This window comes from Dama dama, chromosome 22 (assembly GCF_033118175.1).
Source record: "Dama dama isolate Ldn47 chromosome 22, ASM3311817v1, whole genome shotgun sequence".
NCBI classification, from domain to species: domain Eukaryota; kingdom Metazoa; phylum Chordata; class Mammalia; order Artiodactyla; family Cervidae; genus Dama; species Dama dama.
The window spans coordinates 10,002,190-10,024,402 of NC_083702.1; the positions used below are offsets into that span (position 1 = coordinate 10,002,190).

The following is a 22,213-nucleotide window of genomic DNA, read 5'->3' on the forward strand; positions in this document are numbered from 1 at the left end:
CAGTCTCAGCGCTGGCCGCCATTTTGTGCAGTCGCTGGGAAGGAAGGAGACGCCTAAGCCGCGGCACTGCCGGGTTTGAGCGTAGCCAAACCTACCCACTGCTTTTATAACCCCGATTCTCTGTGTTTTGCTCCCGTCTCCGACGAGAGAGGCGGCGACGGTGGCGTCTGCGACGGGAGACAGCGCGTCGGAGCGAGAGAGCGCCGCGCCTGCCGCCGCCCCAACAGCGGAGGCGCCGCCGCCATCGGTCGTCACCAGACCGGAGCCGCAGGCCCTCCCGAGCCCGGCCATCCGTGCCCCGCTCCCAGATCTCTATCCGTTTGGGACCATGCGCGGAGGCGGCTTTGGGGACCGGGACCGGGATCGTGACCGTGGAGGGTAAGGGGTGAGGAGGAGAGGAAAGGCCTTGTGTGCGCGGGGGGCGGGGAGGAGGTTGCTTCCTTAGGAGACCGCAGCCTGCGGTCAAGCGGAAGACTGGGGAGCCGACTGCAGGCCTAGGAGCGAAGCTTCCCACTGGGAGGCGAGGTGACCCGGGACTTAACAGCAGTTTAGTGCGGGGCCTCTGGTGGGCTTGGGACCCCGGGTCGCTGGCGGGGCGATGGGGGGAGGGGGGCGGCGGCTTGGCGACGCCCCAGCCCCTGCTTGCGGACGGTCGTCGTGGCGCGGCGCGGCCGGGCCTCAGCCCCACAGGCAGCAGGAGGGGAGCTCTGGCCTCCGCCGACTCGGCCCGGGCCTCCTCAGTTTCCCGGCTTTCGAGCCCGGCGGGTTTGAGCGAATCATTTGATCTCTGCAGGGCTAGTGTTCATCCGTGAAACGCGGATGTTCTTGCTGAGAGAGAAGGATGAGGTCTCCGAGTTCACCCTGGGAAAGTCTTTTAACGGCAAATGGCTTCCCTGTTTATGGAACTGGAAACATGGTTCGAAACTAGAGACTTTTAAGAAGCGGACTTGCAGATTTTAAAATATTTTAAAATTACGTTTAGTTGTACTTTAAAGTAACTCGAAGGAAGCACATTGGAATGCCAGCGACATTTGCTGGCATTATTTGCTGTCTAAAACTGTTGTTTGGCGGGAGGGAGGAGTTTTTTGTTTTAACGTTTCTTTTTTCTTCTCTAATTGGCCTGAAGCATTAACGTCTTGGTCTAACTTGAAATTTTTTGATCTAGTAATGCCACGGTTACTGGGTTGGAAGTTAACAGGATTAAACGTTAAGTCTTCCCAGATGAGATTCAAATCCTAAGGTTCCTGTTAATCGAAAAAGTCGCTTTAAGAAAAGTTTCATCTGTGAATAAAAATTTTTGGGACGCCACGTCTTAATATATATAGATTGTGTGTGTGTGACCTTGGGCGAGATCCTGAACCTTTGTGAGCAGATTTTCTCGTCCGAAGATGGGGATGGTAATTGCATTGTTCCCCGGAATTGAGATGGTGTGTGTAATTGTCTCTGTAGTAGGCATTCTGTTAAAGCTGTTTTCTCCAAACATTTTTGTCTTCTGTGGTTCAAATGCACATCTACCAGACCTAGTAGTCACACGCTCCTCAATTATTATTTGTTTTACTGTGGCTCAGCTGGTAGAGAATCCGCCTGCAATGCGGGAAACCTGGGTTCGATCCCTGGCTTGGGAACGTCCCCTGGAGAAGGGAAAGGCTACGCACTCCAGTATTCTGGCCTGGAGAATTCCGTGGACTGTATATAGTCCATGGGATCGCAAAGAGTCGGACACGACTGAGCGACTTTCACTTACTAAATAAAAAGGACTGTTTTGACTTATACTTTGTTCGGAAAGGAAATACTTGATTTTAGCTTTAAATTCAAAAGACTATAAGTGAAATGTTTGCTTAGTGTTTCACAGTATAGCCAAATTTATAGTGAATTTCAATACAACCACTTAGGGAAAAGAACTTGATGTTTCCTAGTAAAATGAAAATGACCCAGAATTCCTCTCAAGCCTTATACCCTAGACTCATAGGCCTAGAAAAACCCTTGTACATGTACTTACATATCCATGTTTATAACAGTGTTGTTTATGACAATATTAAAACAGTTCAAATGTCTGGATAAATTCGTCCCATAGAATACAGTACAGCAGTGAAAAAAAACATATCAGGATGTATGATTCACAAACATAAATATTAAGTAAAAATACAAGGTGTCCTAGAAGGATAAGCTAAGGAACAGATGACAAGACCAGAATAAAAGGGAATGGTTAAAATTCGAGGTACTCATTGGTATGATGGGGATTCTAACCTTGAAGTAGGCACATAGAAGCTACTGAAGTACTGATAACGTTATTTCTTTACCATGGATGTTTTATATATATGCTTTAATAAGAAAAGGTTTATTATTTGAAAAGCCAAAAAATTGAGTTGCTGATCCATACTTAGTTTATCCCATATTGACTCTTAAGTATCAGATATTAAGAAAAGACTTAAAAAATAATGTTTCAAACAAAATGGCCTTGTGTAAGGTCTGTGCCCTAACTCCACCTTTACTATGAAATTTCTTTCATTATTTGAATTGCTATTGTTCTGTTCTTAACTGTACAGAGCTGAAATGGATTATTTTGAAAGGGGAATGAGTGAGGTAGTGTATGTACATGTACAGTCCAAACGTGCATTGTAGATGATTCTGCATGTTAATGTATAAATCTTCGAAACTGGCATTTATTGCAAATCTAAATTAAAATTAATACTCAAAACATTAATGAGCAGCGTAGTATGCAGGGGGTTAGGATATGTAGATATTTAAATGATGATGCAAATGCACTCAGGTTCTACAAGAGGAAAGGCTCTCTTGGATATTGTAGTCAACCTTATACAGGTGGTAGAAAGCGTATTTTTAAGAATCCCATGTTTCAAATTACAGTATATCTTTAGAGAAGGATGATATATAGCTTGGTTAAAAAGCCAATGCAATAGAGGAAAAGGAAAAACTTTGAAAAATAAGGGCTATTTTGAATAAGTCTTGAACATTGTTTTCAAAAGTTCTGTTTTCTTCTAGGTTGTTATTTTAAGGTCTGAGTAATATTGGAGTGCAGCAGCAGCATTAAAATGGCATTTTTTAGGAACAACATTTGTTGTTGTTCAGTCACTAAATTGTGTCCAACTCTTTGCAACCCTGTGGACTGCAGCACACCATGCTTCCCTGTCCTATCTCCCAGAGTTTGCTCAAATTTGCGTCCACTGAATCAGTGGTGCTATCCAACCATCTCATCCTCTCCCTCCCTCTCTCCTGCCTTGGCTCTTTCCCAGCATTAGGGTATTTTGTGAAGAACCACGTAATTAGACAGCCAATATCTGAAAATTAGTCTTTGGTCATTTTTCTTTGCAAGACTGACAGTTTAAAGACTTGGCTTTTTTATTTGTAGAGAACCTTAGTTATTGATAGAATTGTTAGTTGCTTCACCTAAAAGGGAGGGAGGAGGGGTCAGTCTCCTGTTTGGTCTTAAGCCTGAGGACGTGTTGAAGGTGTTGATTGGTATTGATCAACAGTAATATAAATGGAATCTGCCAGGTTCTGTCTTTTTGAATGTAAATACTTAATGGTCCCAATAAAATTTCCTGCCATCAATCTTTGTATATTTGTATTTAGAGAAATATCTAGCCAGCTCTTTAAGCCAAGAACTTTCAAGACCATTTTGAGTTCCAGGAAATTGACGTGCTTTAGAAGTACATCTACTGCCTGTTGATTAGTAAACTCCTGGAACCACTTGCAAGATGATGTTATGAATGAGTTAGAGTAGAAAAGGAGAATTAAATTTGGTGTAGTGTTTTCAGGAGTAAGGAAATGGGATGAAAACATTGTTATTGGTACACCAAAACAATGTCCTGCACTTTAATAGGTTGAAATACAGAAATGAAGACCATCTTAGTCTTACGATTCTTCTTAGGAAACAGAACATTTCAAGTTTGGCTAATGGCCATATTTGTATTCCAGTTGAACTTGTCTGTTGTGAAAGCAAGGTAAAGCAAAAAGAATGATTTTTTAAATTGTTTTAAAGACCTTAGATAACTTTCTACCTGTCCACAGTTTTGCCCTAATTTAAACTGAATGTCCTCACTTAGCTTCATTTCAGAATATTACATAACAGTAGCGATTTCTGTTCACTTCAGTATCTCTAGCACCACTTAAAACAATACCTGGTTTATGGTTGATACCCAGTAACTATTTGTTGAATGAATATAATTACTGCCAGTTTGTATTAAGTGTTTACTATGTCAGATACTGTTTTAAGTACTTTACACAAATATTTTTTTGGAGGGGGCTGGTAGTATCTTAAGAGTTGCATCTTTTTGCATGTTTTTATGGCACCTGAGATATTTTGCTTTAAAAATACTAATAAAAACAAATAAAAAAAATACTAATAAACTGAAATTTTTGATGTTTCTAGATTTGGAGCAAGAGGTGGTGGTGGCCTTCCCCCAAAGAAATTTGGTAATCCTGGGGAACGTCTACGTAAAAAGAAGTGGGATTTGAGTGAGCTCCCCAAGTTTGAGAAGAATTTTTATGTTGAACATCCAGAAGTGGCAAGACTGACTCCAGTAAGTTTGAGGGGTGGTATTTATTTACCTTTTCTTCACATGCAGTAGTGAACCAAGGAGATAAATTAGCCAAAGTTTACTCATATATAGAAAGTTTACTCATATATATACAAAGTTTACTCTTGTATTTTTTATTCTGGTGTGGTGGGACTTTTCCTTTGGTTCTTGTTAGGAAAGCTGATACTCGTAAGAGAAAGCACTTGATTCTCATATGTTGATTATATTTCATCTTTCTGAGTCAGCTATTCTCATGTGGAAAATGAAACTCACTACCTGCTTCGTTGACTTAGAAAGTTGTGTGAAGTTGAACATACATGAAAAGCACTGTAAGAAGTGTTAAACATATTTTCCATTGTAATTGTGAATTTGATCATTGTTATGCTTTATTGGAACATAAAGTTTTGCACATTTAGAATAAATTGGTTACTGATTTGTCTTACTTTCTTTCTTAAATAGTATGAGGTTGATGAATTACGCCGAAAGAAAGAGATTACAGTGAGAGGGGGAGATGTTTGTCCTAAACCCGTGTTTGCCTTCCATCATGCTAACTTCCCACGTAAGTGCTTTTCAGTTGGGGATATTAATTGTTAATTTAGCTTGAATGGTCACTGTGGTCATAAGTTATTTAAAGGTTTTGACCCAGCTCAGGATTTTGTTGAAAAGACAAATAGAAACTTTTCACAAAAGTTCTTCGAGTTTTTTGGGTGAGTTTATCTTTTTAATGTGCATGTGTTCTCAGTTTAGAACTTTTTTGGGTCTTTTGCAGGGGGGTTTTTTAATTTGTTTGGTTTTCATCTTTCCTTGGGGTTTTGCCTCTACGTTTTAGAAAAACAGCAAAATAAAATTGCTTTCTACCTGGATAAAATTTGGATTAGATAAACAGCAGGTGGCTTCTAGGTACCTATGCCTTGTACCTTAGATACTTTAGAGCAATGGTTCTCAAGTTTTCGAGAATAAGGGTGGATGGCTATGGTAGTAGCCTTCTTGAGAAACAGCAGGTCAAAGAACTGAATTTCAGTAACTGAAGACAAAACTACTGCTTCTCTTGGAGAGATGTAAAGCTGGATAATTATTGCCTTTGGTGAGCTTAAGAAGTTTTTATAATTTCTTTTGGCTGTAGGTTCACTTTTTAGTTTTACCTAAAAACAGTAATATCTGTTCTTGTACAGAATACGTAATGGATGTGTTGATGGATCAGCACTTCACAGAACCAACTCCAATTCAGTGCCAGGGATTTCCCTTGGCTCTTAGTGGCCGGGATATGGTGGGCATTGCTCAGACTGGCTCTGGGAAGACGTTGGCGGTATGTACCCGCAAGGGAAGACTTTGCATATTGTGGTAACTTACTTTGCTGTTGTAAATATTACATATATTCTCAATGCTTAAAATTTTAATTCAGATAGTGGAAGTAATGTTTTAGCTTTTTTAGCTATCTGAAATATGTGGAAGCATTTTATGTTCACATTTGCACTGCATATATGTGTAAGAGATGTGAATTCTGTTTTCCTTTTCCTAGTTACTTAGACATTATCAATTACTGTGATAACTTAGAACAGTTGATATAATGGCTTAGTTTTGGTATAAGACTGTCCTTCTTTCCTCCTCCAGTATTTGCTACCTGCAATTGTTCATATTAACCACCAGCCTTACTTGGAAAGAGGAGATGGCCCAATTGTAAGTGTGTTTCAGTTTGTTTATACTTCTAAAAATAACTACAATTTATTATTATGTTTCAGGCACTGTACTTTACATGTGTTCTCAGATTTCATTCTCAACCCCACCTTCCATATCTGGAGGAAATATTGTCTTACTGGTAAATCTTAGGTACAAAGCAGTTAAGTGACTTGCCCAGGGTCAGACAGTAATTAAATTGCTGAGCTCGAATTTGAATCGGTCTTACTTTTATTTTTTTATTTTTTATTTTTTTAATATTTATTTATTTATGGCCACATGTTTTGTGGAATCTTAGTTCCCCAACCCGGGATTGAACCCATGCCCTGCTGCTTTGGAAGCACAGAGTCTTAACCACTGGACCACCAGGGAAGTCCCTCAGTCTTACTTTTAACTACTGTGTCTATTAGCATCACATGTAGGCATTTTCTGTGCATTAAATACAGATGCACTGCTTAATTGCCCATCGATACTATGAGGGATACAAAGGTATAAAATGAGATTCTTGATCTGTGGATAAGTCAGGTTTGGGATGTGTATTTTTTAAGTAATGCTTTTGTAAGTGTTTATAGAGCAGCACCATTTTCTGGTTTGATCATTTTCAGTTAATGCTATTTACTGTAAAATTTCAGTAGTGGTCTTCAAACATTTTGAATGTACTTTCTTAACTTTTTTTTTAATAGAGCTTGCACTCACTGTATGTTTGTAAATATGTACATTATACAGTATGTCTTGATGCACAACAATAAGTAGTGCATCAACTTTTCATTACATAATATGTATTTCATATGGCTAATGGCATTAGCTATATTATCATTAACTAATGTCTAATGGATTGATATACCAAGTGAGAGTTATTGTTACCAGTGTATATGATTCCAGTTTCAAAGTGTCTTAATTTTATTTGACCAACTTCTTGTCACAGTGTGTATAAATCATCCTTGTTTTTGCCAGCTTTGCCTGGCCAAGACCTTAAACTAGATGTCAGGAAAATGTCAGCTCTGCTCTTTTCTTGTTCTGATATCTAAGTAAAATTTGGGACTTAACCTGGTTTTGTTACAGGAATATTGTAGCTACTTAATCATTTTGTGAGCTGTTTAGTTAAAACTAGGTAATACAGTCTATAAATCTACTTACGTAGCACACATTAATGAATTGTGTCAAAAGTCAGCCATCATACTACATGGCAAATATTAGTTCTCAAATTGGATTGACCAAAAGATTCATTCAGGTTTTTCTGTAAGATGTTAGGGATATAATTTTTAGCCACATTACAGTGCAATATCTTACACCTGCTGCCTTCTCAAGCCCCCACCCCAGATTAGACAATAGAGAATTAAATAACCTTTTTGTGCTTTTTTTTGTTCCCCTTAAACTTGGGGTGGTGTCTCAAATGATTTGTTTGTTTTAGTGTCTAGTTCTGGCTCCTACCAGAGAGCTTGCCCAGCAAGTACAGCAAGTGGCCGATGACTATGGCAAATGTTCCAGATTGAAGAGCACTTGCATTTATGGAGGTGCTCCTAAAGGTCCCCAGATTCGAGATTTAGAGAGAGGTAAGAAAAAAAGAGCATTTAAGAATTTTTAGTTTCATTTTACCAGGTTTTGTAAATGAAATTGAAGAGGAAAATAGTGGATTTCTGGTGGGGTGGGGGGGAATCAGTATTTCAGTAGCTTAGAAATTCTCAAATATGGTTAAAATGCTATTTTAGGAAAGTCCAGTGTGGCTAGAGACTTTAACGGGATTTCAGATGTTTATACATAAATTCTTGTTACATCATGTTTTTTCCAGGTACTTGTTGAAGCTTGAACAGCATTTAAAGAATTCTTGGTTGAATAGATCTTTGGTTTTGTTTTACAGGTGTTGAGATCTGTATAGCTACTCCTGGACGCCTGATAGATTTCCTGGAGTCAGGAAAGACAAATCTTCGCCGATGTACTTACCTTGTACTGGATGAAGCTGACAGAATGCTTGATATGGGCTTTGAACCCCAAATTCGTAAAATTGTTGACCAAATCAGGGTGTGTAAAGCTTGTGTTTTTTTATACCCTTTGCCTATAGTGGTTCCTTAATCTAAAAGAAAGTCTTTCTTTTCCTGATAGCCTGATCGGCAGACATTAATGTGGAGTGCCACCTGGCCGAAAGAAGTAAGACAGCTGGCAGAGGATTTCCTTCGTGATTACACGCAGATCAACGTAGGCAATCTGGAGTTGAGTGCCAACCACAACATCCTCCAGATTGTGGATGTCTGCATGGAAAGTGAAAAAGACCACAAGTATGAGAGATTCCACTGTTTTGATAATGCTGATAAAACTTTTCCTCTAATAATCTTCTAAAATTAAAGTGTTATACATAGAAGCCAGTATTTCCTAGCCTTGAACACATTAAAAGCATTGTTTTCCAACAATCCATTCTTTATGTTATCAGATCTTTGAGGTTAAAGGTAAGAATTCTGGATTCTTGAATTTGACCAGCTCTGATAATTCCCAGCTGTATTGAAAGTTATTTGAAAAGAAGATACTAAAACTTTGAAGGGTTGATACTGGAAACGTAATATATAAGGAGGTCTTCTCTAGATGACTTCATTGTTTTGTCTTTTTTCAGGTTAATCCAACTTATGGAGGAAATAATGGCTGAAAAGGAAAATAAAACCATAATATTTGTAGAGACGAAGAGACGCTGTGATGACCTCACTCGAAGGATGCGCAGAGATGGGTAAGTGCAGCAATGATGTAATTAATTTGCTTTGGATTTTATAATTCAGTAGGAATTTCTAAATTGGTACTCTTAATGTTGTATAGTATATGAATAATTCCTAATATGTACTTGGCATTTTTTTCTGACAGTTGGCCAGCTATGTGTATCCATGGAGACAAGAGTCAACCAGAAAGAGATTGGGTACTTAATGGTGAGTTCAAAACGAAGCATTGTCCTTAGAGTGTATTTCAGGGATAGACCAACATTCTGTAAAGAGCCAAATAGTAAATATTTTCAGCTTTGCAGATTTTATAGTGGTTTGTGTCACAACTGTTCAGCTGCTATTGCAGCACAAATATAGCCATAGACATTATGTAAAGAGAGCCTGGCTGTGTTCCAGGAAAACTTTATTGTAAAAATGGGCTTTGTGCCACATTTGATCTGTAGACCAGAGTTTGCCTAGCTCTGCTCTGGTTTTTTGAATATTGGGGGCATTTTTGTCATCTCCACTGTACTCTTAATGTCAGTAATGATGGGTCTTTATACTACTTTTCCACCACTTAAACCACTTTATCTAATAAGTTCTTGCCTTTATAGATACGTACAGTGGCCCGGAAGCTCCCAGAAATTTCAATGGAGGCTTCATCATGTTAACTCGGTCTCCATCTCCTCTCATCTCCTCTGAGGATTGAGAGTGGAGCTCAAAGTTCCAAACTTCTATCACGGCTTGGTCTTTCTGGTGACCAACCTCTGTCCAGGAGCTATTCTGGAGCCCATCGTGTCATTTCGTTAGAATAAGAGACCTCTTATCACTCAGGAAATTTGAGGGATTTAGGAACTCTTGTTCAGGTACCAGGGTCAAAGGCTTTTAAGTATTAGAATAAAAGATTCTCCTAGCATCTCTGTTTCACAAGGGTTTTAGGAGCTCAGTGCCAGGAACTGAGGGTAGAGACCTATAGATTGGTCTCTATTTCATATATATATATATGTGAAATTAATATATATGTGAAATATATATTATTTAATATATATGTGAAATTATATTATTTCATATATATATAATATATATTTTATTTATATATATATATTCTATTATTTCACAGGGCAAAGCCATGGTTTCCCCTTTCATTTCACGTCTTTTAAACGTCCTCTCCCTTTCCCTATCCCTTCCCCCACCTCGACTTTTGGATTTATTTGGGAGATTACTTTGCTGTCACAATTTAAGAGAAGAAAAATTCCAACTCATGTTAATTTTGTTACAAACTGCTCCACCATTTTAATGTTACTCATTGTTAGGTAACTTTTTAATCTATTGCTTCTCTGCTAATGGTGAATATAATAAATATTTTCAAAAGAATTACTATTACCTTTAAATTTAAAAGAGCTTGGTATGTTCTGACACCATTACTTGAAATTTTAACTTGGTAGAAAAGGTCAGAGAGCTGGGGATGTTTATTTGGTCACTTTTTAAGATGCATCACATAGCTTTGATTTTATAACTTATATGGTATCATCCTTGTTTTGCAGAGTTCCGTTCTGGAAAGGCTCCCATTCTCATTGCCACAGATGTAGCCTCCCGTGGGCTAGGTTTGTATAGATAGGTGTCTCTGTCAATGGTATATGTATCTTTTGGTTTAAAGATTCGCTTGTCATTTCACATTAGAGTTGCATATACATGTGTTATAGATAAATATTTAAAAGAGAAGAATTACATACAAAGTACGTGATTCCCCCCCACCCCCCACATTTTTTTTTAAAACCTTGGTGGGTTTTTTTGTTTGTTTTTTATTTTCTTTTTATTTTCAAAGTCTCTTCCTGCTCCTAACAAACAGGCTTTGGTCTGCAGCAAGGCCTAGGCATGACTATTTAAACAGTTGGAGGGAGAGGAGACATTCAGTTGAACAGCTCAACTTCCTGGTTTTATTCTATTTTCTGGGTGAATAGAATGAGCTTGATTGAACCTAGCTATTAGAAGCTAGTTTCTTCAGTTACTTTTTTCTCCCTCTACGAACATATCTGGAGGTACAATTCCATGAATGCCAATAATATTCTTGGGATTTAATAAGTCTATAAATATGATACCTTTCAGCAATTAAATCCGCTTTGCCCAATTTAATTTACTGAAGTAAAATTATCATGAGCACTCAGTTATCCCCTCTTCCCACTCATACTCATATTATTGATGTGCTGTCTTCCAATTTAAGATCTTAATCTGAAACTGATGTTCTGGAGTTTAAACCCATTATGATTTTATGCAGAGATGTGGTACTTTAGCCCATTCTAAGAAAAATAGGTGTAATTCAAAACTTAATTTTAAAAAACGACAAGAGTATTTCTATTACAAAGATACTTTTAAATTGACATCTTTCTTGCTGAGTAAGGCGAGAAGCAACCGTATTCCCTGTGATACTCAACATAAAGAAAGCAAGTATTTGAACTGGATTACAAAAGGAATGAAGGCTTTTTATACATTGCACTCAACGTATTCCCTCCTTCAGAGGTGGTGACTTGCAGCCATGACTGAAAGATTGTCTCTACCCTCTGAGGTCATGTCTGGATCTGTGCGGTTAGAACTTGGGCCTGTTGGGAGAAGAGGCTGAAGCCTGAAAGCAGTTTACATAAAAGCTTTCAGTGATGGTGGTTTTTAAACAGGCTTGCTATGTGCTGGTAGCTTCTTTGTGCATCTTGCCTAGACAATTTAAAATATTTGTTCCATGTCCCCCTGCATTTCTAAACCAAATCAATTGGCTGCCATTAGAATAACTTAGACTCTTCATCCCACCCCCACTCATCCAAGAGAGGGGAGAGGGAACGTATCTGAGTCTGTTTCTTGTTACTCAACATCAGTGCTTGTTTTGGGCCCCTTTGTTTGCTGCCTTGTAAAAATCAAAAGGAAAGGGGAAACCCACCAAAATGGCAGAATGCTGACCAAGGTCCTACAAGATCCTGGAAAGTGAAGGCTTCTACCTCATAGACAGGGGTGCAATTTTCAGCTGAGTCACCAGGCCTTTTTTCACTTCCTGTCGAACGATGGCCTCTTAAATATTCCCTTCAGGTAAGTTCTCTGATTCCCATAACTTTATAATAGTTGTCCTCAGGAAATAATAGTCATCCTAGTCATCTTTATAATAGTCATCCTGTTTATTCCCCTTCCAATGGGATATTTTTAATTTTTCCTTTTTTTTTTTTTTTGTTTAAACTGCACATGTTAAGCTGAAAGTATTGAATTTATTTTGTTTTGTTTTTTAACAGAAGCTTTGATAGCAGCTGCAGATCACTCAGTACATGGCCGAGGCAAATCTACATTGGCCGGAAGCAGCTCTAGATGAGCCTATTGGCTAGTCTCAGCCCCTCCCAGTTAGTGATTGGAGATTCAGGCCATGTCTTAGGGCTTCTCAGACAAAAAGTTCTTACCCTAGGCAGCTGGCTAAAACAGTAACTTTTTGATTGCTTACTCTGCAACAGCATCTTCTCTAAAGCCACCAAGGTAATATTGTGACAGTGCACAAATAACATCAGGGCAGGCTAGACTGGAGAAAACCAAATTCTGCACTTGGTCTTATATGCCCTTAGCCTGCTATATGTGCACATACAAGAAACCTTTCTAGTCTGAAGAACTTGCACCATGTCTGTCCCCTATTGAACCTCTCCAAAAATACTCCCAAGTGTTAGTACCTGAACTGTTGACTCCAGTCCCCAGTGCTTTCTAGTAGGAAAGCACAAATCTTCATCCAGTGCAATAATTCAGCCTGCTCTGCTGCCTGTGGTCATACACAATGAGACTGACTAAGGAGCATTCTAGCTCTGAAGATACGATCATGGAGCATAATTGCCTACTTTCCCCATCTCACATCCATCCTGGCCCTGTAAATTTTTGTTTTCCTTTTGTTACATCATCAACCCTAGCCGGAGACTCACGCTGCCCCCTGTGATAACTGCCTTCTCGTCTTTCTGGTGTGATTTCAGGACTTTAGGGGTCAGTAAAGACTGAGGAGCCTTTATTGTAATAAGAAACAGACATAATGCCCCTTTCTTCACAGGCCCTTTAACAACAGCTGATTTTTTTTTTTTTTTAATCATCTCCCCTTTCCCCTGAAATTAATCCAGTCTGGGCAATAGATGCAGTCTGACCCTTTGGATGTAACTTACATTTTTTTATTAATTATTTTTTTCTACAATCACCCCAATTATCCTTGGGGGAGGCGTTGGAGGACCTGAAATTTTTACCCGAACCCAGGTTCTCCGGCGCTTGGCAACCAAATGGGGCTACAGAGAAGCATCTAAGCCAGTTCACAGAGCGAGCGTGTGTGGGGACTTCTCACTGCCACGGACCCTTGATGCATGCTCCCCGCGCTCCAGTGGTCCCGTGTCAGAAGGCGGAGTTTTCGAAAGGAGGCCGCCAAAAATAAAAGGCAAAGAGACGGGATCGGCTGCAGCGGTTTCCCAAAGGAGGAGGGAGTGTGCATCGGTCTGGTAACAAACAGAGAATGTTTTTTAATTATTTATATCACAAAAATCTGTGTTTTATCTAGGATATTTTCTGAATATTCTTTGTAAAATGCAGATTTTTTTTCCACAAAACATTAGGATTCTTTGTTATATTCTTAAATTTGTTTGTTTAAGTAGGTAAAAATATACATTTAGTTGGAAGCATTACACTAACATTTACATACTTAAAAGCTTTAGGAGGTTGTTCAATTCCCAGCAGTGGACAGAACATTAAACTTGTGTCTCAAGGTTTCATGATGTTTTCCCACACTCTTTGGCTATTTAATTTTCCAGGTTATGTAGATAATCTTTGATAATTGAAGTAAGGACTGAGTTGAAGTAACCTTGAGTTGAGAAAAAAAACTCATTTGGCAGAGCTGGGCTTGGTATAGTACAGTGAAATTTTAGTGTAATGTGCTCTTGTGGTAATTGAAAGAAGAAAGATAATTTGGATGTTTCTGCAAAGGAAAATAAGTGTATTTAACTTTGGCTCTGATCAGTTTTGTCTTTTTTTAATATAAGCAAAAATTTCTTAATCTAAGTATCTTAAGTCTCCATGTAAATGTAGTAATAAAGCATACGAAGTTTTTGTGTTTTTGTTTTTTTTTTGTTTGTTTTTTGTTTTCATTTTGCTCTGTGACTGGTTTAAAGGTAAGTTTGTTATATTACTGGTAGATTTTGCCAGGCTCTCCCAACAGAGTAGAAGTGATTTGGCCTTGTAGCTTAATGGTGGTATCACCTTAAACATTCCAGTTTTGAAAAAGATGGAACTGGAATTTGGTACAACTCCTGTCAGTAAGTTGGTTAAAATATGAAAGAGGCAGGAGTTTGAATGGTTGAATGGGATTCCCTTAGGATTTTACAGCTGATGCTTTCTCTGCATGTCCCAAGCATCATTAATCCTCTTTTACTCTGTTGGGATGAGTCTTTTTTGTTCCTGTTCAGAGTGGTTACTAACTTAGTCTTCTCTCCTCTTGCTGTCATCTGCATTCGTGCTTCCCACCTGTTGTTGGCATGTCCTTTACCTTCTCTTTCCCTGCCACATCAACCTACACACTGACTCATCGTTGGCTTTGAAGATGTGGAAGATGTCAAGTTTGTGATCAACTATGACTATCCAAACAGCTCAGAGGATTATGTGCACCGTATTGGCCGAACAGCCCGTAGCACCAACAAGGGCACTGCCTACACCTTCTTTACCCCAGGGAACCTAAAGCAGGCCCGAGAGTTGATCAAAGTGCTAGAAGAGGCTAATCAGGCTATCAATCCAAAATTGATGCAGCTGGTGGACCACAGAGGAGGCGGCGGAGGAGGGGGTAAGGGTAAGTCCTGGAGTTTTCCAGGTACTGCCAAGGTATCTTTTTGTGTGTTCATTGTGCCCTGTTTGTTGATCCAGTGGAGGTTAATGTTAACGTTGCTTAGTAATTGTTCATAATCTCTTTTGAGTAAGACAGTAAGAGGTTTGAGTGAGTAAGACAATAAGAGGTTTAAGTGACTATCATAGCCTTAGGTAGTATGTTTTGAGTTTTCCATATGGGGAAATCAGTAATGTTATATAGGCATAGTTACTGGATTTGAATTGGACAGTTGTGAGATATACTAGCTAGGATCTGTGTTTCATGCCCTTTCCCTCAGCTTACTATATGTTGAAGCTCTACATCACGATTCCCTTAGAAGTTTTTAAAAGTACAGACTTTTTTAAGTGGGCTTGGAATTGAACTAGGAACCTGAACTTTTCAAAGGCCTAAAGCTTGAGAGATTACTCTGATGCAATTAAGGTCTGCAAAGTAACATTTGAGAACCAGTGTGCCCTAGTAGAGGATTCCTTTGTGGTCATATGAACCTAGCTGCTTGGGGGTTTTTTGTTTTTAAATCATCCTTACCATTTTTCCTACATTTTCAAGAGTGTGTTTCTTGGTAATCCTCAAAGAAAAGGCAAAAGATGAAAAGTTGAATATCCTTTAATGTTTACCATTCTTTGAAGGTATCTTCTTAACCAAATTATGAGTATATTTTTAAAGTAGTGATTTGGAAGCTGACTTGGCTAAAGATCAAGAAAGAATATTGAATACATTCGTATCTACTAACATTTTTATATGTGGTTATGTCTGGATCATATATCTGGCGTTGAAAATTCTTGTGTCTTCATTAGGCGGCCGTTCTCGATACCGGACCACTTCTTCAGCCAACAATCCCAATTTGATGTATCAGGATGAGTGTGACCGGAGGCTTCGAGGGGTCAAAGATGGTGGCCGGAGAGACTCTGCAAGCTATCGGGATCGTGGTGAAACTGATAGAGCCGGTTATGCTAACGGCAGTGGCTATGGAAGTCCAAATTCTGCCTTTGGAGCACAAGCAGGCCAATACACCTATGGTCAAGGCACCTATGGGGCAGCTGCTTATGGCACCAGTGGTTACACAGCCCAAGAATATGGCGCCGGCACTTACGGGGCCAGTAGCACCACCTCAACTGGGAGAAGTTCACAGAGTTCTAGCCAGCAGTTTAGTGGGATAGGCCGGTCTGGGCAGCAGCCACAGCCACTGATGTCACAGCAGTTTGCACAACCTCCAGGAGCTACTAATATGATAGGTTACATGGGGCAGACTGCCTACCAATACCCCCCTCCTCCTCCTCCCCCTCCTCCTTCACGTAAATGAAGCCACTCAAGTGGTAGTGACTTGTGCAGACTTAACTACATTTAAAGGAACGCTATCTTTTCCTTTTTTCTCTTCCCTTTTTCTTTCTCTTTTATAATTTTTTCCCCAGCCATTGTGATTTGTCTTTCATGCAGATTAGTTAGGATTCACTGCCAGGTTTCTTCTGCCTGCCAAAATGATCCAGTCTGTAATAACAGATTTTGTAAAAGTATATATATGTATGTATAGCCGACTGGAAGAGATTTTCCCCCCAACTTCTTGCATGTTGAGGATATTTGAGCTATTTTTCATCTTAAAAGAAAAAGTAAGGTATTAGGCCCTTTTGTGGGAGCCCCCCCCCCCCTTTTTTTTTGTCCTGAGTTTGGGTGGGGGGTGGAGGGTTGAACTCTGCAGAAGATGGCGCCTGTGCTTTAAATTGCTCTCGTACTGGGATAGAAAACCAAGAGGGAGTTCCCTACCCATTTTCTGTATTTTTTTTTTCTTTGATCTTTTTCAAGCTGGAACAGGGTTCCTTAGGCCTGATGAGTTTTTAAGACAGTGCTTTGCCATTGTCATTGTGGCTCATTGCTTCTTAAGTGCATTTGATAGTTTAAAAAGAAAAATCCTGATTGGCTTTGTCTCCTTTACATTCTGCCTTCCCCCTTCCCAAGTATTGAAACAACCATTTCTAATTGTCAGGTTAGAAATTAAATTGCTGAGATAAGAGTTTTTATAAGTGTATCTTTAAAAACCCAAATGTTTATTGCAATGGTTAAATGTAGTGTCTCAGCATCTGGGTGGAAGCTGCCTATTTTTCTTCCCCATGACCAGGGACCATCTGAAATATATCTTCCTAACCAGACAGCTGCTGTGAGCAGAAGGAACATAAATGCTCACTGGAAATTTATTAACCGGTTAAATATGCATTCACCTGCAGTGTAGGAACTAGTTTAATTATAAACAGTATAGTCAGTGGGCAAATTTTCTTTTTAAACTCAGTATTTGTAGAGCTAGAATAACAGCAACTCTTTACTGGCTACTCAGCCTTTTGGGCCAAGTTATCTTGAAGGGTCTAAAGGGTTTATTGAGAAAGAACTCTTCTAAGTCTTCATACTGCGTTCTCTTCAGTGCTTTGTAACAGCTTTTGGATGCACTTTTTCCTCAGCATCCTTTCACACTCAGCTTTTTACAGGTAGGTAGTGCTTAAGAAAAGTTACAGAGGACTAAAGCCCAAGTCCTTTTACTTTTCCTCCACCTGAAAGGTAGGTGAGATTGTCCCTTTCGTAGTAATACCAGCTGTTTTACTGAGACTTCCTATAGCAGATGGGCCTGGAAAGAAAATTCTGCTCTTACGTTCACTGTAAGAGGACAAGGAGATGAGACAGCCTCAGAAATCTCTTCATTTCCAGTGTGGAACTGTTACTTTTTTATTGGTGTTAACTAGTATTGTTGATGGTGTAGTTAAAGGGGGAAGGCTTCATTGCATTCTTTGGCTTAGGCCTGAGAGTGCTTACTGGTTTGTAAGATCAAAATTATCTAAATGTTTGAGGTCTTTGTTTTCCTCTTAAAATTCTTCAGGGAGAGAGAAGGGATTGTTTCTGAGGGGTACTGAAAAGTGTGGTTGAATGTGCAACATACAGGTAGGTTGTCAGCATAAATATATGCATGTGAGAACTTTGACATCTTTCCCCCGCCCCTACTTTCTTCTTTCTTAACTCTTTTTTTCTCCTCGTAGAAGTTGAGGCTGAGGGAGGATGGTAGGCACAGGAGAAACACGGCAGCACTTCTCTGTGCTTTCAAACCAAAGTGTCTCCCACACGAAAGAAGTGTGTCTCAGCACTGATTAGTCCACTGTAGATATTTTTTTTATACACCAAAATCTGATTTTAACACAAAGGTGCCACCATGGGGGTGTCCTCTCTTGTAAGTCTGAAAACATCACTTTGTGAGAAAGGTCTTCGGGCAAACAAGCAGTTAAGTATTTGGTCTGCTTGCTTCCCTTTTTCCACCAGGGATTATGATAAAGTCAAAATAACAGCATATCCTGAAACTCAAAAGCTGTTGTGGCCTGAGCACAGCTAAAATCTTAGTATTACTGAGCGTTTCCTATATAGCTCCAGAATGAAGTCTTCTGCCTTTGTGTCTGCCACTCATTCAGGTTCTGCCTTTGCTTCAGAACATGAGCAGAAGAATTCTCATTTGATGCTAATAATTGCAGTCGTGACTGAAACTCATTTAGGGGAAGGAGTTCTATATTAAGCTGTGGGGCTGCTTCTCCCCATTGCTCCCTAACAATTCATTGTGTGGACTTCTCTCATCTAAAAGGTTGGTGGCTTTTGCTTGGGATCAGTGCTCTCTATTTATGTCCTTGCTGGTCTCTGAACACATTCCTGTTGCATTAAGACTTGAAAGATTTGTAGATGTGTGATGTTCAGGCACAGGATACTAAGAGCTTATGTTACTATTCTTAGTTTGTAAATTGTCCTTTTGATACCATCTTGTTTCTTTTGTAGGTATAAATAAAACACTGTTGACAATAAGGTGTGAGATTTTTATTGCTTAAAAGTGTAATCTAATGATAGTCTCTTATTTTTATTTGCTTCAAGACCATGTTTGATTGACTTGACACCTTAGCACCTAAAACTCTGAAAGGGAGGTGGGATTTAATTGGTCTTAAAGTGAAAAAAAATTTGAGTCACAAAGCATCAAGACAACACCTAGTAGGTAAAAAGCCTGTGTTTCCTCATAACATTTCCCACCTGTTGGAGACACCTTTGTATCTTGACTCCCTAAACATGATGGTCTCCTACCTGGAAAGTGAAAATCAACCACAACAGTATACTCATTTGGGGCTTTTGTCTCATACACAGTAGGGTGTATTTCCAGATTGGGACTGGCTGTTCGTTTTCATGAGTCTCACACCAGGTCCTTTAAGAGAACAAGAGTTGACTCCATCCATTCTAAGGTTTGCTTGATTGTTCAGTTGACATTGTGAGGGTGCACCATACTTGCATGATTGGCCCATTTTAATTACCTCTATAATTTAAGGGAGAGAGAGATGAGAAAATAGGATCAGTGCTTTGCTAAATTCCACATGAAGTATTTCTCTGACTTCAGTTTGAACATTTGGTTAGTTAAATCACCCAGGAGAACACGTCGGATGGCTTGTTTTGTGTCCTTGTTAGGGTGTAGAACATCTCTGATGGCCTTCAAATTGGCATTGGAAGACTTAACTTCTTTCCTTTAAGGACTAGAAGAAAATGAAGCTGAAATTAGAATTTTTCATGAAAGGACTCCTTTACAACTTTGTCTAATCTTAGTATCTAATGCCCTTTTCACAGGTGTTCACTTAGATGTTAAGGGAAGATGCCACTGCGGGTTAACTGCAGATACACTGACTCCACCTTGCACACATGCCACCACTCCCTCTTTTGGTAGGCCATGAATCTAGCAGTTGTCTTTTTTTTTTTTAGCAGTTGTCCTTAATTCTGTTTCCCATCTCACAGCACATCAACAGTTTTCATCAGCTACACTGATGTCCCCATCTCTCCACTGGTGACCTCCTGCTGGGCAATTATAACTGCCCCATATCTCCCTACTCTGGCTGCCTTTTCTCCCACACAGCAGTTGGTGGACTGGTTTTCATATGACCGAGTTGCTGCTATTTGTGATTAGAATGCAATGTGAATGTTTAACCCTGACTTAATGAGACCCTAGGTGATAAATCTGGATTGATTGATACCTCTAGGATTATAGGGCTTCCCTGGTGGCTCAGACGGTAAAGCATCCTACAATGCAGGACACCCGGGTTCGATCCCTGGGTTGGGAAGATCCTCTGGAAAAGGAAATGGCAACCCACTCCAGTACTCTTGCCTGGAATCCCATGGATGGAGGAGCATGGTAGGCTACAGTCCATGGGGTGGCAAAGTCGGACATGACTGAGCGACTTCACTAGGATTATAGACTGACCATACTAGCCATTTTGTCTTGTTATCACGCCAGGCTGGTTTCTGCCTTGGGGCTTACACATGACAACCTTTATTGCCCTAACCCAAGTGTCAAATGTCATATCACAGCTGTCTTCCCTGCCCAGTGTACATAAAAATAGGATTATTGGTGTGTATTTTTTCATAGCACTTAGTTTCCTGAAAACATTTTTGTCTTCTGTGTTAGAATGTAAGCACCATAAAGCACAGACTTGCCTGTGTTCACTTCCATATCCCCTCGAATACTGAATGGATTATTAATCCTGAGCCGGTGCCAGTGACACTGTTCTCCCAGCACCTACCTTTGGTCACATACAAGTAGAAGAAGTCACAGTAGAAGATGGTTTGTACTACCCCAGACACCACTGCAATTTGGTCATAGAAGTTCTCAGTCTGGTACCGCCTGATCCAATTAGCCAGGTAGAGTGCCCGGTATAGCCCAAGAAAGAACAGATAGTGAGTAGTAATGGTCTCAGCCTCTCCAGTCTTGCTGATCATGAAGAGCTGGGGCAGGATGGCCACTGATTCCAGGTAGATGGAGAAAGTCCAGAGGATCTGAGCCAAAGAGAAGGTTCCAGAGGAGGCTGATCAAGAATGGGCCACCTTTAGTTACCAAAACAATGTTTATTTGGTGAGACTATAGTGAAGCAAAACTATTTTTTTTAAGATAAACTATTTCACCATTTTTTCAGGTTTTATTTACTTAATAGCCTCTCCACACAGCTTGCAGGACCAGAGATTGAACCAAGGCCACAGGCAGTGAAAGCCTGAAACCCCAACCACCAGATGGTCAGGGAACTCCAGAATCATGTTCTTGAAATTTTTAAATGTCATCAGTGTATCATTCTACCCCTTTCTTTGTAAGTAAAAAAAATATTTTAAAAGATTAAAGTGTACTGCTTTTTCCAGAACAGTATGAATGTTGCTATGGAACAATTATTTTGGGGGGAACAATTTTTAATTGTTGCAGAATTCTATCATATAAACTCGCCTTAATTGAGGCTATGGTTTCTCAAAATACAGTCCATGAACATCAGCATCACAATCTCCTTCATGCTCATTGCCCCACAGATTCTTGAGTCAAGGGGCCAGACCTACCGAGTTGAAAACAGTCTGGACTGTGCTTTAGTATCCATTAATCACCTGTTGAACAGAGGGTCTCAGCCTTATTTGGTGCTGTGATGCCTGCTTTGTTTATGAACACAACTCTTTAGATGTGCCCATTTTTAAGAAGAGCACTGTGGATAGCTTATTGGTAATTTCTAAACTCAACAAGTAACAGCCATAGTTGTGGTAGAAAGCTAGCCCTGACATTACCAAGGTGAGGGTTTTAGGGAATGTGTTTACCTTTGGAAATGAGTACTCTGGGTGGGTCCCCTCCCTTACCTCCAGAGGAGTGAAACTGTAGTTCTCAAGGAAGGAGAGGCCAATGACTGGGACCAGAAGAAACTCCAGGCGGAATGTGTCATTCTCACTGTCAAATGTTTTCCGAAATTTCCCATAGATCATGTACACTGTGACGTAGGCACAGAGGAGAAAAACCACCTGAAAAGGGAGACAGACACGGGAATCAATGAAGTCATTTCCCAACCTATTTTTGGGGCTTCAAAGTTACCATAAATACAGTTCAGTCGTTCAGTCGTGTCTGACTTTGCGACCCCATGGACTACATCAAGCCAGGCCTTCCTGTCCATCACCAGCTCCTGGAGTCTGCTCAGACTCATGTCCATTGAGTTGGTGATGCCATCTAATCATCTCATCTCTGTCGTCCCCTTCTCCCGCCTTCAATCTTTTCCAACATCCAGGTCTTTTCCAATGAGTCAGTTCTTCACATCAGGTGGCCAAAGTATTGGAGTTTCAGCTTCAGCGTCAGTACTTCCAATGAATATTCAGGACTTATTTCCTTTAGGGTGGACTGGTTGGATCTCCTTGCTGGGGACTCAAGAGTCTTCTCCAGCACCACAGTTCAAAAGCATCAATTCTTTGGCGCTCAGCTTTCTTTACAGTCCAACTGTTACATCCATACATGACTACTGGAAAAACTATAACTTAGACTAGACGGACCTTTGTTGGCAAAGTAATGTCTCTGCTTTTTAATATGCTGTCTAGGTTGGTCATAGCTTTTCTTCCAAGGAGCAAGTGTCTTTTAATTTCATGGCTACAGTCACCATCTGCAGTGATTTTGGAGCCCCAAA

General features: G+C 39.9%; 2 protein-coding genes across 3 annotated transcripts in view; one reads left to right on the forward strand and one right to left on the reverse strand.

Annotated features, from left to right (window-relative positions):
- On the forward strand, positions 1-18,572 carry DDX17 (DEAD-box helicase 17). Of its 2 annotated transcripts, none has more exons than XM_061124552.1 (13): positions 1-378; positions 4,391-4,541; positions 4,998-5,097; positions 5,711-5,844; positions 6,150-6,215; positions 7,624-7,765; positions 8,071-8,231; positions 8,313-8,485; positions 8,815-8,925; positions 9,057-9,118; positions 10,435-10,494; positions 14,475-14,717; positions 15,548-18,572. In XM_061124552.1, exons 1-13 carry the CDS (start codon positions 329-331, stop codon positions 16,051-16,053), a joined length of 1,959 nt encoding a protein of 652 aa, XP_060980535.1. In that variant the 5' UTR covers positions 1-328; the 3' UTR covers positions 16,054-18,572. The 2 variants fall into 2 exon arrangements, with proteins under 2 accessions (XP_060980535.1, XP_060980536.1); XM_061124553.1 differs by having other exon boundaries at positions 3-378; positions 14,475-14,711.
- KDELR3 (KDEL endoplasmic reticulum protein retention receptor 3) overlaps positions 18,570-22,213 on the reverse strand; it is a 13,333-nt gene continuing 9,689 nt past the window's right edge. Inside the window, exons 3-5 of the mRNA XM_061124554.1 lie at positions 21,405-21,563; positions 20,321-20,573; positions 18,570-19,282 (exon numbers count right to left, since the gene is read on the reverse strand). Of these exons, the coding sequence (XP_060980537.1) occupies positions 19,242-19,282; positions 20,321-20,573; positions 21,405-21,563 (453 nt within the window). The 3' untranslated portion in view covers positions 18,570-19,241. The remainder of the gene's footprint in view (positions 19,283-20,320; positions 20,574-21,404; positions 21,564-22,213) is intronic.